This window comes from Eurosta solidaginis, chromosome 2, assembly GCF_040869045.1.
Source record: "Eurosta solidaginis isolate ZX-2024a chromosome 2, ASM4086904v1, whole genome shotgun sequence".
Classification (NCBI taxonomy): domain Eukaryota; kingdom Metazoa; phylum Arthropoda; class Insecta; order Diptera; family Tephritidae; genus Eurosta; species Eurosta solidaginis.
In genome coordinates this window covers 75,718,393-75,736,955 of record NC_090320.1, presented here as the reverse complement: position 1 = coordinate 75,736,955, position 18,563 = coordinate 75,718,393, and the positions used below count along the sequence as shown (strand labels likewise).

General features: G+C 33.4%; 2 protein-coding genes and 1 long non-coding RNA gene across 3 annotated transcripts; all 3 read left to right on the top strand.

Annotated features, from left to right (window-relative positions):
• The first annotated feature begins 713 nt into the window (after positions 1 to 713).
• Positions 714 to 1,953, top strand: LOC137239959 (uncharacterized). Its single transcript, XR_010949565.1, has 3 exons — positions 714 to 968; positions 1,046 to 1,166; positions 1,287 to 1,953. It is a non-coding gene; the product is annotated as an uncharacterized lncRNA (long non-coding RNA).
• Positions 1,954 to 3,691: 1,738 nt separating this feature from the next.
• On the top strand, positions 3,692 to 6,426 carry LOC137242216 (PI-PLC X domain-containing protein 2-like). Its single transcript, XM_067769587.1, has 3 exons — positions 3,692 to 3,984; positions 4,041 to 4,692; positions 4,747 to 6,426. Exons 1-3 carry the CDS (start codon positions 3,906 to 3,908, stop codon positions 4,955 to 4,957), a joined length of 942 nt encoding a protein of 313 aa, XP_067625688.1. The 5' UTR covers positions 3,692 to 3,905; the 3' UTR covers positions 4,958 to 6,426.
• Positions 6,427 to 11,130: 4,704 nt separating this feature from the next.
• On the top strand, positions 11,131 to 13,734 carry LOC137242215 (PI-PLC X domain-containing protein 2-like). The gene is made up of 3 exons (XM_067769586.1): positions 11,131 to 11,292; positions 11,349 to 12,000; positions 12,055 to 13,734. The coding sequence occupies exons 1-3, from the start codon at positions 11,214 to 11,216 to the stop codon at positions 12,263 to 12,265; spliced, it is 942 nt and encodes a 313-aa protein (XP_067625687.1). The 5' UTR covers positions 11,131 to 11,213; the 3' UTR covers positions 12,266 to 13,734.
• Positions 13,735 to 18,563: the final 4,829 nt, after the last annotated feature.

Genomic DNA, 18,563 nt, shown 5'->3' with positions numbered 1-18,563 from the left:
GGACGCACCGTTGTTATCAAAAAATCCAAAATGTTTTACATAAACGGACGCACCGTTGTAATTAAAAAATGTATTATATTTAACTAGAACGCACCGCACTTAATAAAAATTATAAATTTTTGTATACTTATATGTAAAAAAAACCCTTAGGAAAAATTTTATTAATATATACATGAATATATATATATATCATATACTTATCTTTCTGCTTCACTCCTGCTATGATGATGGCTGCCGCTGATGTTAATGCTGGCCTTCGCTGTCGACGGTGGTTGCTGCTGCTGGACTTTGCCTTATATGTTCGCCGCTGCTGGTGTTCGCTGCCGCTGGCGGCGGTACAGTTTATGATGCCGTTATTTGAGTGGCGTGGGTTTTTGGTTTTTTTCTTTCTTTACATGCCGTTATTGTATATGTTAGTTTGTGTAATATTATTACTGTATGTATATTTTAATTAAAAAAATTTGTACAAAGAATCATTTTTGTTGTTATTTTTGTTAACTCCGTAGTTTTAGTTTTTGAGCATTGTATTTAGTTTATTATGTATCGTTTTATTAACTTTTAGTAAAATCTAGTATCTCCGCTTTTTATTAGAAAATTTTATTTTGTAGATTTGATTATCACCCCTATTATGAACTCGTACGATACCCGATAAACGCTTGCAATCTGTTCTACCGTATTATGAAATAAATTCTAGCGTGTGAAACTCGATCGTTAGCGTTTATCGTTTATCGTGGTATTGCCATACGCTAACTATCGCATACGCTGTTCAATTTTCTACGCTAGCTATCGCTGATAAATTTTTCCACGATACGTTGGGAACTATTTAAATAGAAGTAAATATACAATTATAATCCAAAATAATCCAACTACAGCCTCATTCCCAACACACTGTTGCAACACCCTGGGCAAGAAGCCTTAAAGTGGCACAAACCTTCAAAATATTTGGGATGGATGGCCTATTTTTACTGGTGCGCAAACTGCCTTGTATTTCTGTTAAGACATATTCTGACATTAATTTTGTTTATTAAACTTTTTTTACTTTTAGTATGTCAAGTACTTACAGTGTAGAGTTCATTTCAAGAAGATTGGAAGGATCTCTCAATTTTCTTCTTTCTGTGGAATCTATGCAAGTTTCGTCAATTTGTTCATTTGAGTTTATATAAAAGGTAACAGAGGTTGCATAAAACATTTTATTATAACAGCTTTTAAAAACTTTTACCACTTTTACGTACAAGACAAATGAATTGTTAGTATTTACATTTTGTTTTGCTATCTGTTTCGTATAGATTCACAAAAATTTGTAAACAAAACTCTGCTGTCATTCACAATAGTACATCTATCGGGCGTGTGGAAATCGCAATATGAAAGCTGATTTTTTACGATACGCTAGGAAGCGTTTATCGTCTATCGTATGAAAATTCATAATAGGGGTGTATGTTAATTTTGTAGAAAATTGTAATTGTATTTAACTCCGTATTTTGTTATAAAATTTTACCGACAATTGTATTTAATTAGAAAAATTTCTATTATCTCTGTACTTTAGTAATTGAATTTTTGACAAAATCGCGTTTACTTAGTTTTATTATCTCCGTTGCATTTGGTTTTTATTGTTGAAAATTGTCTTTAATAAATTATTTTGACACCGCACACACTCAACTCAACTATACCACCACCAAAGACTGTCACGGTTCATGTAAGCTAACCCCAGCTTGGTTAGTTTTGGTTTGCTTACCCACAATAATTGCTGCGTCGTCCCAAATTAGATTAGGTTGCACGCACCTTGCTTGTAGCCCTTGCTTCGACAATAAAGATTTTCCTGTTGGCGTTGTTTTATTCCTGCGCTCAACACCGTATTTAAAGAAAATATCATATTCCACTATAAGACGCAACTTTAGCATTTGAGCCATACTTTTGGGCAAGTTAAATAAAATAACTTTCTTTTTATTTCGGACACGTCCGTCCATCACAAGTGCAGATTTATTGTATTTCATTATTCTGTCAGTGACGTGGGCGCCTGTCAAATGCAACTAAAGCTCCACGCACATAGCTTATGTTATATAACGGATTTGAGGTTTTACTTTATCCTTACAATATGAAATCAATGTTACTAAAATAAAGCGAACAATATGATAAACTTTGAATACAAAACAATCAGTGCATAGCCATAACTTAACCCAAAATAGCAGATATATTAATTTTAGATACAAAACAAAATTAGCTTCACTTAAGGATGAAACCAATATATAACCAATATATAATGAATGTAATAATGCGCATGTGTATATACTTACCTGAGCATATGTTTGAATCAACGCTCATATACTATTCCCCTATATGTTGCATGTATATATTCGCCTCGATAAGCGCTTACGATTTACTATTTCATCCTAAAATATACTTGTATGCATGCCACAAACGAGAACTTTCTTTCAACAAAGCGAAAAAATAATCAAAACAAATTAAAAAAATAAATAAAAAAATAATCATTACTTTTGATTATTTTCTGATTTTTGATTACTTTTGATTAATTCTGATTTTTTTTTTCAATAATCGTGAAAAATCATGTTTTTTTTTTATTATTTTTTTAATCAATTGAAAAGTAATCATTAAAAATAGAAAATAATGGCAAGTAATCATTAAATGGCGTTTAAAGAAAATAATCAATGGAACGGCTAATCATTACCATTAGTAATCATTATTTAACAGGTTTGGTTTTACCCCACGTTTCTATAAAAATATGCGGGCTACGCGTAACTGGCCGTTGTTGTTGTTGTATGTTATATTCATATTTGTAACAGGATTCCCCTCGCGTAGGTGAGGTTGCCAATTGAGTTGCAGAAGCCCTGAAGATATAAAGGTTTGTATTGGGTTCATCAATCACTTGATTCGCAGCTAATGATCGTCCTTGAGCTTCATTGATAGGTATAGGAAATTTGAGGCATTTAAAATTGAAAATACAAATCTATCGGTATCAATGGAATCCTTGGTTTTAAACTTATTTGTTTTCTAAATTTTCCGATAAAATGAATTGCTTCAATGACATTCGTAAAAGTTTCTAAGCGTTTACGAAGAAGCTGTAGTTGTTCATCCAGTGCTCTTCAATTTCACCATCAGCATTTTAGTCGCCACTGGTTGTGTTCATTCCTGTTCTCTCAAATTTTTAAGCTGCAATACTGTGGCGGTGCGCGGATATTCGACGCGTTTTGCATCCAACCAATTGGTTAAGTCGGTTCTTTTTAATTTATAGGGCTTTTGGAATATCATCCTACTTCTGACGGCTGTAGCAATTTATTTTATTTAAAAATTTGTGGAACAATTAAATTCGCGTCTTCGCGCTTCGAGTGGCAATCAAAGAATTAATTCAAAATGGCGTACTTTTCTCATTATTCCTCGTTCGTCTTCCACTTAATAAAACAGGGTTACCAGAATGAGAAAGGTTTACAGTGTTGCCATCCTAGTAATATATTTAGAACAAAATTAAACTAGCTTATTACACAACAAAAGTCGCAAAGTTGGCTATTTTCATATCAGATGGCGCCAGTGTCGCTCAATCTATCTTTCTCCATAAAAATACGTACAATCTACTCTTAATGCCCAAGATTGAGTGAAAGTCATCTATTTGAAAAACTGCTTATGTGACGGAGCTTTAAGTGCTACTAAGTACAGAGTGTATGCCGTCAAATAATTTCCACAAAAAAAGCTAAACAGATCAGCCCTGTTGATCTGAAATTTATCATCGGCTTTCATTGGAACACAACTATTTGTTTACATTTGATCGATTTGCAATTTTTTTACCCCACCAAGTGTGTTGAATTTATCCATCGGGAGCTGCAATCTTATTTATATGAGACTAACACACACCCCAACATTTTGCCAAAACATCTTAGTAACTACCTGGCCCAGTAATGGGTAACAGAGTGCAATGGATGACATCACTTCCGAACCTGCTACACAGTGTTCCCATCATCAACCTTGCTATACCCGGTAAAAATAGAAATAAACATAACAAATTTAGTTTTTCTATTAATTTATTCCAAAAGGATCTCATGACTCAATGACGTATGGTATAAAATCTGGAGCCGAACCCGCCCCAGATGCAGAAAATCCTACAAAGTGGCTTAACTTTTGTTTTCCGTGGTTCGTACGTCGTTGGGCGAAAACCCAATCTGCCAGCGTATTGGAGCAACTAAGGCTAGGAATACGATATTTTGATTTACGCTTGTGTCAGAAGAATAATAAATTTTTTTTTGCACATGGTCTGTTTGCTATGGAAATATTTGAACCTCTTACAGAACTGAAACAATATTTGCTATCAAATAAAGGCGAAGTTTGCATTTTGGATTTTCAACATTTTTATGATATGAATGTGTCGCATCACATGAAATTACACAGTGATTTGCTGCAATTATTTGGTCCACTTTTATACTCAAAATATGATGGAACATTGAATGAATTCACATTAAATAGATGTCGCGCATTGGGCCGGCAAATACTTTTAATTTATCGTCGATGCCCGCTGTTTTTGCCAAATGAATTTTGGTCAAGTAATAACTGGCAGACACCATGGCCGAATCTAACGTCCGTCAGAAAACTTCAATTATATCTTCAAAATTCATTACTTTCCCGGAATCCAACACAAGGTTTTGTATCACAATGCATTTTAACACCCACCAGAATGTACATAACGCTGAGGTGATACATTTTATGGTAATAATTAATGAACAACAAATGACATTGAAATTTCAGAATTTTTTCTTCTCTACATTCAACTGCAAAAAAAGTTGACCGAAAGATAACACCATGGATGGAAGACCAAACTCCAGGACCATTCCAAGACAACCAGCCACCCAAAGCCAATGTTTTCATAGCCGATTTTGTCAACGAACAGTTTTGTGATTTGGTAATAGAGCTTAATTTCAAAATTGAAGTATTCTTAAATATTGGAGGAGATGCATAAATTACATATGTACATTATGGCACAATTTAGAACTCGAGAAGGTTGAAAAGTATTTCTGTCATGCTTAAATTTTCTGATCACGGAAATATCATTTTACTTGGCTCAACCAAACATAATTTTTCATAAGTGTTTTACGTATTTAACGGTTTTATTTTATTAAACGAATCAGATACTGGGCGTTTTTTTTCAAAAGCTTAAATTAACTCGCTTAATTTGTTTTTGTTTTCCAATTGAACATTTTTTAAGCGGGCAGAAAAAGTTTTCAAGCTCTAGGAAAATACGCCTCTAAAATTTTAGTTAGCTGTTGCTCATTAAGAATCAGAATGGATTGCACACACTGCGGCTTTAAACACAAAAAGATATAGAGATAAGAATAGTTTTAAACGTAAAAATATGTGATATGCATAACAACAACAACATATGCATAATACATGCCTTCTTTGATAGGCTAAATTTTATTGCTCGCTTGCAAACGTAACAACAAATTAAGAAACATCCCACACATCATTTGGATGACTAAATTTCGAATTTTTCTCCATATCAATACAATTTAATCACTAATTTATCATACAGTTGAACAAAACGAATCAACAAATGTTATTCCTTTCGGTGATCAAAAGGTTACGTTTGGTTGAAAAATATATTTCTGATCACTTTTTTTGAATCATTTTTGAATAATTTTTCTGATTATAACAAATTCCGATCAAGTTTGCCATTGCCAACCTGCAGATCAAACCGCTCACTTTCACGCTATATAGCATTGTTTACTATATAGAGTGGAAGGCAGTCGAGGAATGAAGAACAGCAGGAAGAGCAGAGTTATTACATTGCATCAATTTACTCCAATCATTGTATCAATATTAAAGATAAGTGTAGAAAAAACAACTAATACTTGATTATAAGCAAACATTTTCTCTTAATTACTGCAAATAAGGTGTCCTAAATGCTATTTATTCCAAAATTATCACAGTTTATGTCTGTTTAAAAATTTAACTTGAATTTTCTTAAAGATTCTCGTAATATGGACGTTTATGACGTTTGTGTGTGAATGCTTACTTTGACCGTTCAGCTGTTAGTGGCTCGAGTAGTCTTCATACCGAAAGCGCCAGGAACCAGTCATCTGCACCCGAAAGACTTAAGGCCTATAGTTTGACATTTTACTCAAAACCCTAGAGATATAAATAGATGTTTAGATATATTAAATCAAAAATGAATGAAGCATTATTCTCTTCAGCTCAACATATTTACACTAAAGGCAGGATAGTCGATACTGCATTGTAGGGTTATATTTATATTCAACTTTACATGTACCTACTTTAAATAAATTGAATTTTTGTTCTTGTTAATTTTTTATATTTCAATTTTGAAAGGATTGTTTCAAAAATTTTCATTCAAATATAAATTTTTAAAACGAATTGTTAGCATACATGTAGGAGTTAATATTAAAAGATATTTTATATAAAAATAAATGGTGGTATATTTATTGCATACTACATGCATTGCTTAGGATGGTCATGAATATTGAGAAAGCCCTTGAATACCAGGAATATGCCCTAGCCATTTTTCTTTTAATTGTCGGAGCTTTCAACAATGTGTAGAAACGAGCAATCATGACAGAGGCATGATTCCCAAGGCAGTCGGTTCTATGTACCGGAGCGACTCGGGATTTTTCCCGACCAAGGACTGTCATTTCAGTGTGACCCCATTTAATTTGTTTCGTCCCTCCCACAAATTGTCATCCTCCCAGCAGCTCCTTGCAGCAGGACTGCTACATATTCTCTTACTCCGGGAAGGTATCGAACCCAATCCGGGTCCGTCTCCTGACCCCGGTCCTGAGAAATGGTTTTGCTGCATTTGCCAGAAAAGAATCTTTTTAGGACGGTAATACTCTGTTCAGTGTGTCTCCTGCAAGGGATGGTTGCATCGGACAGGTTGTTCTGGGCTTGATCCCAAAACCCGACGTCCACGTAACTTTTATAAATCTTTTGTGGCTCCTTGCTGCTCACGCCCAAGGGCGTCCCGTAGTCTACGCCTAAGCTTATTTGTAAACAATACACACACAAATATGTTATGTACATGTACACAGACGCACACATTGATCCCTACGGGCTTCAAAGTTCGGTCAAACGTGCTTCGTACGACAAACGTCCATACGTACGGCACACGTCGGTGGGTAACTGCCGCATTAAGATCTGAAGCTGAATTAAAAGAAGGTGATGCCACGTTTGTATTAATTGCATCGTTAAGATCTGGGTTTACGTTAGAAGAAGTGTTAACTAAGGTTGTACTATTTGAGTCGTTAAGATCTAATTTTAAAGTAGAAGAAGTTGAAGTAGATTTTGCACTATTTGAATCGTTAAGATTTGAAGCTGAATTTTTGAGGAAAAAGAGAGAAAAAAAATTTTATAAAAGGAACTGATTTACAGGTGAATAGTCGCTACGGAAATATTTAACAATTTATTGGAAGAATTAATTGAAACTGCAGTATACTTGCATGAAAAATATGTAAAAAGTAAATGAATTTAAAATGGCTCAAAAGTATTTAAGTAAAAATATCAAGATGTGGTAATCACGGACGCACCGCTTTATTCAAAAAATCTCAATTGGTTTTTCACGGAACCACCGCTTATATAAAAAATTTTAATTGGTTTTCCACAAACCACCGTTTATATCAAAAAAAAAAAAAATTCAATTGCTTTTTCACCACCGCTTATATCAAAAATTCATCAAATTTATAAGGTACCTGAAGACTGCTTATCTTGTTCACTCAGTCTTATATGGTGATATTTTGTTGGAAAATGTACGTATTAAAAAAACTGAAGTATAATGAAAATTTGAAAAATGGAAATTCAGGCATGTGAAACTTTAAATAGAAGATTTGTGAAATGCTTTGAAATTTTGAAAAAATAGAAGCTTGAAAGTATGAGAATTTGTAAAATGAGTTGAGGAGTTTTTTAAATTAGAAATTTGAAAATATGAAAAATTTGAAGAAAATGTAAATTTGTAAAATGATTTGAAACTTGAGAAAAAAATTAAATGTAGACCTGCAAATGTTGAGATTTATAAAATGGTTCGAAAAAATTTTAAAATTGTTGAAAACTGAGGTAGTTAAATTTAGACGCACGCACCGTTTTAGTAAAAAAAATCCAAGTGTTTTATATAAACGGACGCACCGTTGTTATCAAAAAATCCAAAATGTTTTACATAAACGGACGCACCATTGTAATTAAAAAATGTATTATATTTAACTAGAACGCACCGCACTTAATAAAAATTATAAATTTTTGTATACTTATATGTAAAAAAAACCCTTAGGAAAAATTTTATTAATATATACATGAATACATATATACATCATATACTTATCTTTCTGCTTCACTCCTGCTATGATGATGGCTGCCGCTGATGTTAATGCTGGCCTTCGCTGTCGACGGTGGTTGCTGCTGCTGGACTTTGCCTTTGATGTTCGCCGCTGCTGGTGTTCGCTGCCGCTGGCGGCGGTACAGTTTATGATGCCGTTATTTGAGTGGCGTGGGTTTTTGGTTTTTTTCTTTCTTTACATGCCGTTATTGTATATGTTAGTTTGTGTAATATTATTACTGTATGTATATTTTAATTAAAAAATTTGTACAAAGAAGCATTTTTGTTGTTATTTTTGTTAACTCCGTAGTTTTAGTTTTTGAGCATTGTATTTAGTTTATTATGTATCGTTTTATTAACTTTTAGTAAAATCTAGTATCTCCGCTTTTTATTAGAAAATTTTATTTTGTAGATTTGATTATGTTAATTTTGTAGAAAATTGTAATTGTATTTAACTCCGTATTTTGTTATAAAATTTTACCGACAATTGTATTTAATTAGAAAAATTTCTATTATCTCTGTACTTTAGTAATTGAATTTTTGACAAAATCGCGTTTACTTAGTTTTATTATCTCCGTTGCATTTGGTTTTTATTGTTGAAAATTGTCTTTAATAAATTATTTTGACACCGCACGCACTCAACTCAACTATACCACCACCAAAGACTGTCACGGTTCATGTAAGCTAACCCGAGCTTGGTTAGTTTTGGTTTGCTTACCCACAATAATTGCTGCGTCGTCCCAAATTAGATTAGGTTGCACGCACCTTGCTTGTAGCCCTTGCTTCGACAATAAAGATTTTCCTGTTGGCGTTGTTTTATTCCTGCGCTCAACACCGTATTTAAAGAAAATATCATATTCCACTATAAGACGCAACTTTAGCATTTGAGCCATACTTTTGGGCAAGTTAAATAAAATAACTTTCTTTTTATTTCGGACACGTCCGTCCATCACAAGTGCAGATTTATTGTATTTCATTATTCTGTCAGTGACGTGGGCGCCTGTCAAATGCAACTAAAGCTCCACGCACATAGCTTATGTTATATAACGGATTTGAGGTTTTACTTTATCCTTACAATATGAAACCAATGTTACTAAAATAAAGCGAACAATATGATAAACTTTGAATACAAAACAATCAGTGCATAGCCATAACTTAACCCAAAATAGCAGATATATTAATTTTAGATACAAAACAAAATTAGCTTCACTTAAGGATGAAACCAATATATAACCAATATATAATGAATGTAATAATGCGCATGTGTATATACTTACCTGAGCATATGTTTGAATCAACGCTCATATACTATTCCCCTATATGTTGCATGTATATATTCGCCTCGATAAGCGCTTACGATTTACTATTTCATCCTAAAATATACTTGTATGCATGCCACAAACGAGAACTTTCTTTCAACAAAGCGAAAAAATAATCAAAACAAATTAAAAAAATAAATAAAAAAATAATCATTACTTTTGATTATTTTCTGATTTTTGATTACTTTTGATTAATTCTGATTTTTTTTTCAATAATCGTAAAAAATCATGTTTTTTTTTTATTTTTTTTTTAATCAATTGAAAAGTAATCATTAAAAATAGAAAATAATGGCAAGTAATCATTAAATGGCGTTTAAAGAAAATAATCAATGGAACGGCTAATCATTACCATTAGTAATCATTATTTAACAGGTTTGGTTTTACCCCACGTTTCTATAAAAATATGCGGGCTACGCGTAACTGGCCGTTGTTGTTGTTGTATGTTATATTCATATTTGTAACAGGATTCCCCTCGCGTAGGTGAGGTTGCCAATTGAGTTGCAGAAGCCCTGAAGCTATAAAGGTTTGTATTGGGTTCATCAATCACTTGATTCGCAGCTAATGATCGTCCTTGAGCTTCATTGATAGGTATAGGAAATTTGAGGCATTTAAAATTGAAAATACAAATCTATCGGTATCAATGGAATCCTTGGTTTTAAACTTTTTTGTTTTCTAAATTTTCCGATAAAATGAATTGCTTCAATGACATTCGTAAAAGTTTCTAAGCGTTTACGAAGAAGCTGTAGTTGTTCATCCAGTGCTCTTCAATTTCACCATCAGCATTTTAGTCGCCACTGGTTGTGTTCATTCCTGTTCTCTCAAATTTTTAAGCTGCAATACTGTGACGGTGCGCGGATATTCGACGCGTTTTGCATCCAACCAATTGGTTAAGTCGGTTCTTTTTAATTTATAGGGCTTTTGGAATATCATCCCACTTCTGACGGCTGTAGCAATTTATTTTATTTAAAAATTTGTGGAACAATTAAATTCGCGTCTTCGCGCTTCGAGTGGCAATCAAAGAATTAATTCAAAATGGCGTACTTTTCTCATTATCCCAATTCCTCGTTCGTCTTCTACTTAATAAAACAGGGTTACCAGAATGAGAAAGGTTTACAGTGTTGCCATCCTAGTAATATATTTAGAACAAAATTAAACTAGCTTATTACACAACAAAAGTCGCAAAGTTGGCTATTTTCATATCAGATGGCGCCAGTGTCGCTCAATCTATCTTTCTCCATAAAAATACGTACAATCTACTCTTAATGCCCAAGATTGAGTGAAAGTCATCTATTTGAAAAACTGCTTATGTGACGGAGCTTTAAGTGCTACCAAGTACAGAGTGTATGCCGTCAAATAATTTCCACAAAAAAAGCTAAACAGATCAGCCCTGTTGATCTGAAATTTATCATCGGCTTTCATTGGAACACAACTATTTGTTTACATTTGATCGATTTGCAATTTTTTTACCCCACCAAGTGTGTTGAATTTATCCATCGGGAGCTGCAATCTTATTTATGTGAGACTAACACACACCCCAACATTTTGCCAAAACATCTTAGTAACTACCTGGCCCAGTAATGGGTAACAGAGTGCAATGGATGACATCACTTCCGAACCTGCTACACAGTGTTCCCATCATCAACCTTGCTATACCCGGTAAAAATAGAAATAAACATAACAAATTTAGTTTTTCTATTAATTTATTCCAAAAGGATCTCATGACTCAATGACGTATGGTATAAAATCTGGAGCAGAACCCGCCCCAGATGCAGAAAATCCTACAAAGTGGCTTAACTTTTGTTTTCCGTGGTTCGTACGTCGTTGGGCGAAAACCCAATCTGCCAGCGTATTGGAGCAACTAAGGCTAGGAATACGATATTTTGATTTACGCTTGTGTCAGAAGAATAATAAATTTTTTTTTGCACATGGTCTGTTTGCTATGGAAATATTTGAACCTCTTACAGAACTGAAACAATATTTGCTATCAAATAAAGGCGAAGTTTGCATTTTGGATTTTCAACATTTTTATGATATGAATGTGTCGCATCACATGAAATTACACAGTGATTTGCTGCAATTATTTGGTCCACTTTTATACTCAAAATATGATGGAACATTGAATGAATTCACATTAAATAGATGTCGCGCATTGGGCCGGCAAATACTTTTAATTTATCGTCGATGCTCGCTGTTTTTGCCAAATGAATTTTGGTCAAGTAATAACTGGCAGACACCATGGCCGAATCTAACGTCCGTCAGAAAACTTCAATTATATCTTCAAAATTCATTACTTTCCCGGAATCCAACACAAGGTTTTGTATCACAATGCATTTTAACACCCACCAGAATGTACATAACGCTGAGGTGATACATTTTATGGTAATAATTAATGAACAACAAATGACATTGAAATTTCAGAATTTTTTCTTCTCTACATTCAACTGCAAAAAAAGTTGACCGAAAGATAACACCATGGATGGAAGACCAAACTCCAGGACCATTCCAAGACAACCAGCCACCCAAAGCCAATGTTTTCATAGCCGATTTTGTCAACGAACAGTTTTGTGATTTGGTAATAGAGCTTAATTTCAAAATTGAAGTATTCTTAAATATTGGAGGAGATGCATAAATTACATATGTACATTATGGCACAATTTAGAACTCGAGAAGGTTGAAAAGTATTTCTGTCATGCTTAAATTTTCTGATCACGGAAATATCATTTTACTTGGCTCAACCAAACATAATTTTTCATAAGTGTTTTACGTATTTAACGGTTTTATTTTATTAAACGAATCAGATACTGGGCGTTTTTTTTCAAAAGCTTAAATTAACTCGCTTAATTTGTTTTTGTTTTCCAATTGAACATTTTTTAAGCGGGCAGAAAAAGTTTTCAAGCTCTAGGAAAATACGCCTCTAAAATTTTAGTTAGCTGTTGGTCATTAAGAATCAGAATGGATTGCACACACTGCGGCTTTAAACACAAAAAGATATAGAGATAAGAATAGTTTTAAACGTAAAAATATGTGATATGCATAACAACAACAACATATGCATAATACATGCCTTCTTTGATAGGCTAAATTTTATTGCTCGCTTGCAAACGTAACAACAAATTAAGAAACATCCCACACATCATTTGGATGACTAAATTTCGAATTTTTCTCCATATCAATACAATTTAATCACTAATTTATCATACAGTTGAACAAAACGAATCAACAAATGTTATTCCTTTCGGTGATCAAAAGGTTACGTTTGGTTGAAAAATATATTTCTGATCACTTTTTTGGAATCATTTTTGAATAATTTTTCTGATTATAACAAATTCCGATCAAGTTTGCCATTGCCAACCTGCAGATCAAACCGCTCACTTTCACGCTATATAGCATTGTTTACTATATAGAGTGGAAGGCAGTCGAGGAATGAAGAACAGCAGGAAGAGCAGAGTTATTACATTGCATCAATTTACTCCAATCATTGTATCAATATTAAAGATAAGTGTAGAAAAAACAACTAATACTTGATTATAAGCAAACATTTTCTCTTAATTACTGCAAATAAGGTGTCCTAAATGCTATTTATTCCAAAATTATCACAGTTTATGTCTGTTTAAAAATTTAACTTGAATTTTCTTAAAGATTCTCGTAATATGGACGTTTATGACGTTTGTGTGTGAATGCTTACTTTGACCGTTCAGCTGTTAGTGGCTCGAGTAGTCTTCATACCGAAAGCGCCAGGAACCAGTCATCTGCACCCGAAAGACTTAAGGCCTATAGTTTGACATTTTACTCAAAACCCTAGAGTTATAAATAGATGTTTAGATATATTAAATCAAAAATGAATGAAGCATTATTCTCTTCAGCTCAACATATTTACACTAAAGGCAGGATAGTCGATACTGCATTGTAGGGTTATATTTATATTCAACTTTACATGTACCTACTTTAAATAAATTGAATTTTTGTTCTTGTTAATTTTTTATATTTCAATTTTGAAAGGATTGTTTCAAAAATTTTCATTCAAATATAAATTTTTAAAACGAATTGTTAGCATACATGTAGGAGTTAATATTAAAAGATATTTTATATAAAAATAAATGGTGGTATATTTATTGCATACTACATGCATTGCTTAGGATGGTCATGAATATTGAGAAAGCCCTTGAATACCAGGAATATGCCCTAGCCATTTTTCTTTTAATTGTCGGAGCTTTCAACAATGTGTAGAAACGAGCAATCATGACAGAGGCATGATTCCCAAGGCAGTCGGTTCTATGTACCGGAGCGACTCGGGATTTTTCCCGACCAAGGACTGTCATTTCAGTGTGACCCCATTTAATTTGTTTCGTCCCTCCCACAAATTGTCATCCTCCCAGCAGCTCCTTGCAGCAGGACTGCTACATATTCTCTTACTCCGGGAAGGTATCGAACCCAATCCGGGTCCGTCTCCTTACCCCGGTCCTGAGAAATGGTTTTGCTGCATTTGCCAGAAAAGAATCTTTTTAGGACGGTAATACTCTGTTCAGTGTGTCTCCTGCAAGGGATGGTTGCATCGGACAGGTTGTTCTGGGCTTGATCCCAAAACCCGACGTCCACGTAACTTTTATAAATCTTTTGTGGCTCCTTGCTGCTCACGCCCAAGGGCGTCCCGTAGTCTACGCCTAAGCTTATTTGTAAACAATACACACACAAATATGTTATGTACATGTACACAGACGCACACATTGATCCCTACGGGCTTCAAAGTTCGGTCAAACGTGCTTCGTACGACAAACGTCCATACGTACGGCACACGTCGGTGGGTAACTGCCGCATTAAGATCTGAAGCTGAATTAAAAGAAGGTGATGCCACGTTTGTATTAATTGCATCGTTAAGATCTGGGTTTACGTTAGAAGAAGTGTTAACTAAGGTTGTACTATTTGAGTCGTTAAGATCTAATTTTAAAGTAGAAGAAGTTGAAGTAGATTTTGCACTATTTGAATCGTTAAGATTTGAAGCTGAATTTTTGAGGAAAAAGAGAGAAAAAAAATTTTATAAAAGGAACTGATTTACAGGTGAATAGTCGCTACGGAAATATTTAACAATTTATTGGAAGAATTAATTGAAACTGCAGTATACTTGCATGAAAAATATGTAAAAAGTAAATGAATTTAAAATGGCTCAAAAGTATTTAAGTAAAAATATCAAGATGTGGTAATCACGGACGCACCGCTTTATTCAAAAAATCTCAATTGGTTTTTCACGGAACCACCGCTTATTTAAAAAATTTTAATTGGTTTTCCACAAACCACCGTTTATATCAAAAAAAAAAAAAAAATTCAATTGCTTTTTCACCACCGCTTATATCAAAAATTCATCAAATTTATAAGGTACCTGAAGACTGCTTATCTAGTTCACTCAGTCTTATATGGTGATATTTTGTTGGAAAATGTACGTATTAAAAAAACTGAAGTATAATGAAAATTTGAAAAATGGAAATTCAGGCATGTGAAACTTTAAATAGAAGATTTGTGAAATGCTTTGAAATTTTGAAAAAATAGAAGCTTGAAAGTATGAGAATTTGTAAAATGAGTTGAGGAGTTTTTTAAATTAGAAATTTGAAAATATGAAAAATTTGAAGAAAATGTAAATTTGTAAAATGATTTGAAACTTGAGAAAAAAATTAAATGTAGACCTGCAAATGTTGAGATTTATAAAATGGTTCGAAAAAATTTTAAAATTGTTGAAAACTGAGGTAGTTAAATTTAGACGCACGCACCGTTTTAGTAAAAAAAAATCCAAGTGTTTTATATAAACGGACGCACCGTTGTTATCAAAAAATCCAAAATGTTTTACATAAACGGACGCACCGTTGTAATTAAAAAATGTATTATATTTAACTAGAACGCACCGCACTTAATAAAAATTATAAATTTTTGTATACTTATATGTAAAAAAAACCCTTAGGAAAAATTTTATTAATATATACATGAATACATATATACATCATATACTTATCTTTCTGCTTCACTCCTGCTATGATGATGGCTGCCGCTGATGTTAATGCTGGCCTTCGCTGTCGACGGTGGTTGCTGCTGCTGGACTTTGCCTTTGATGTTCGCCGCTGCTGGTGTTCGCTGCCGCTGGCGGCGGTACAGTTTATGATGCCGTTATTTGAGTGGCGTGGGTTTTTGGTTTTTTTCTTTCTCTACATGCCGTTATTGTATATGTTAGTTTGTGTAATATTATTACTGTATGTATATTTTAATTAAAAAATTTGTACAAAGAAGCATTTTTGTTGTTATTTTTGTTAACTCCGTAGTTTTAGTTTTTGAGCATTGTATTTAGTTTATTATGTATCGTTTTATTAACTTTTAGTAAAATCTAGTATCTCCGCTTTTTATTAGAAAATTTTATTTTGTAGATTTGATTATGTTAATTTTGTAGAAAATTGTAATTGTATTTAACTCCGTATTTTGTTATAAAATTTTACCGACAATTGTATTTAATTAGAAAAATTTCTATTATCTCTGTACTTTAGTAATTGAATTTTTGACAAAATCGCGTTTACTTAGTTTTATTATCTCCGTTGCATTTGGTTTTTATTGTTGAAAATTGTCTTTAATAAATTATTTTGACACCGCACGCACTCAACTCAACTATACCACCACCAAAGACTGTCACGGTTCATGTAAGCTAACCCGAGCTTGGTTAGTTTTGGTTTGCTTACCCACAATAATTGCTGCGTCGTCCCAAATTAGATTAGGTTGCACGCACCTTGCTTGTAGCCCTTGCTTCGACAATAAAGATTTTCCTGTTGGCGTTGTTTTATTCCTGCGCTCAACACCGTATTTAAAGAAAATATCATATTCCACTATAAGACGCAACTTTAGCATTTGAGCCATACTTTTGGGCAAGTTAAATAAAATAACTTTCTTTTTATTTCGGACACGTCCATAGTGTACCTATACCAAGTGTGTTCACTAAGCGATAAACGTCAAAACTACAAACAGCCTCGCTCACCTGATGGAAATCTCAGGTCTAGAGTCGTATTTTTAGTCTCAACGACAACATTTTTGACTACCAATCGTATGGACTTTTTCAATTTTTCAATCATTCGGAGCATTCGGTAATGGTATCCATTTTGAATTCGCTGTCATTCCGAATCCAGCGAGTGCCTGTCAGAATGCTTGACAGATAAGTCAACACACTTGTACTTGTACACTATGGACACGTCCGTCCATCACAAGTGCAGATTTATTGTATTTCATTATTCTGTCAGTGACGTGGGCGCCTGTCAAATGCAACTAAAGCTCCACGCACATAGCTTATGTTATATAACGGATTTGAGGTTTTACTTTATCCTTACAATATGAAACCAATGTTACTAAAATAAAGCGAACAATATGATAAACTTTGAATACAAAACAATCAGTGCATAGCCATAACTTAACCCAAAATAGCAGATATATTAATTTTAGATACAAAACAAAATTAGCTTCACTTAAGGATGAAACCAATATATAACCAATATATAATGAATGTAATAATGCGCATGTGTATATACTTACCTGAGCATATGTTTGAATCAACGCTCATATACTATTCCCCTATATGTTGCATGTATATATTCGCCTCGATAAGCGCTTACGATTTACTATTTCATCCTAAAATATACTTGTATGCATGCCACAAACGAGAACTTTCTTTCAACAAAGCGAAAAAATAATCAAAACAAATTAAAAAAATAAATAAAAAAATAATCATTACTTTTGATTATTTTCTGATTTTTGATTACTTTTGATTAATTCTGATTTTTTTTTCAATAATCGTAAAAAATCATGTTTTTTTTTTATTATTTTTTTAATCAATTGAAAAGTAATCATTAAAAATAGAAAATAATGGCAAGTAATCATTAAATGGCGTTTAAAGAAAATAATCAATGGAACGGCTAATCATTACCATTAGTAATCATTATTTAACAGGTTTGGTTTTACCCCACGTTTCTATAAAAATATGCGGGCTACGCGTAACTGGCCGTTGTTGTTGTTGTATGTTATATTCATATTTGTAACAGGATTCCCCTCGCGTAGGTGAGGTTGCCAATTGAGTTGCAGAAGCCCTGAAGCTATAAAGGTTTGTATTGGGTTCATCAATCACTTGATTCGCAGCTAATGATCGTCCTTGAGCTTCATTGATAGGTATAGGAAATTTGAGGCATTTAAAATTGAAAATACAAATCTATCGGTATCAATGGAATCCTTGGTTTTAAACTTTTTTGTTTTCTAAATTTTCCGATAAAATGAATTGCTTCAATGACATTCGTAAAAGTTTCTAAGCGTTTACGAAGAAGCTGTAGTTGTTCATCCAGTGCTCTTCAATTTCACCATCAGCATTTTAGTCGCCACTGGTTGTGTTCATTCCTGTTCTCTCAAATTTTTAAGCTGCAATACTGTGGCGGTGCGCGGATATTCGACGCGTTTTGCATCCAACCAATTGGTTAAGTCGGTTCTTTTTAATTTATAGGGCTTTTGGAATATCATCCCACTTCTGACGGCTGTAGCAATTTATTTTATTTAAAAATTTGTGGAACAATTAAATTCGCGTCTTCGCGATTCGAGTGGCAATCAAAGAATTAATTCAAAATGGCGTACTTTTCTCATTATCCCAATTCCTCGTTCGTCTTCTACTTAATAAAACAGGGTTACCAGAATGAGAAAGGTTTACAGTGTTGCCATCCTAGTAATATATTTAGAACAAAATTAAACTAGCTTATTACACAACAAAAGTCGCAAAGTTGGCTATTTTCATATCAGATGGCGCCAGTGTCGCTCAATCTATCTTTCTCCATAAAAATACGTACAATCTACTCTTAATGCCCAAGATTGAGTGAAAGTCATCTATTTGAAAAACTGCTTATGTGACGGAGCTTTAAGTGCTACCAAGT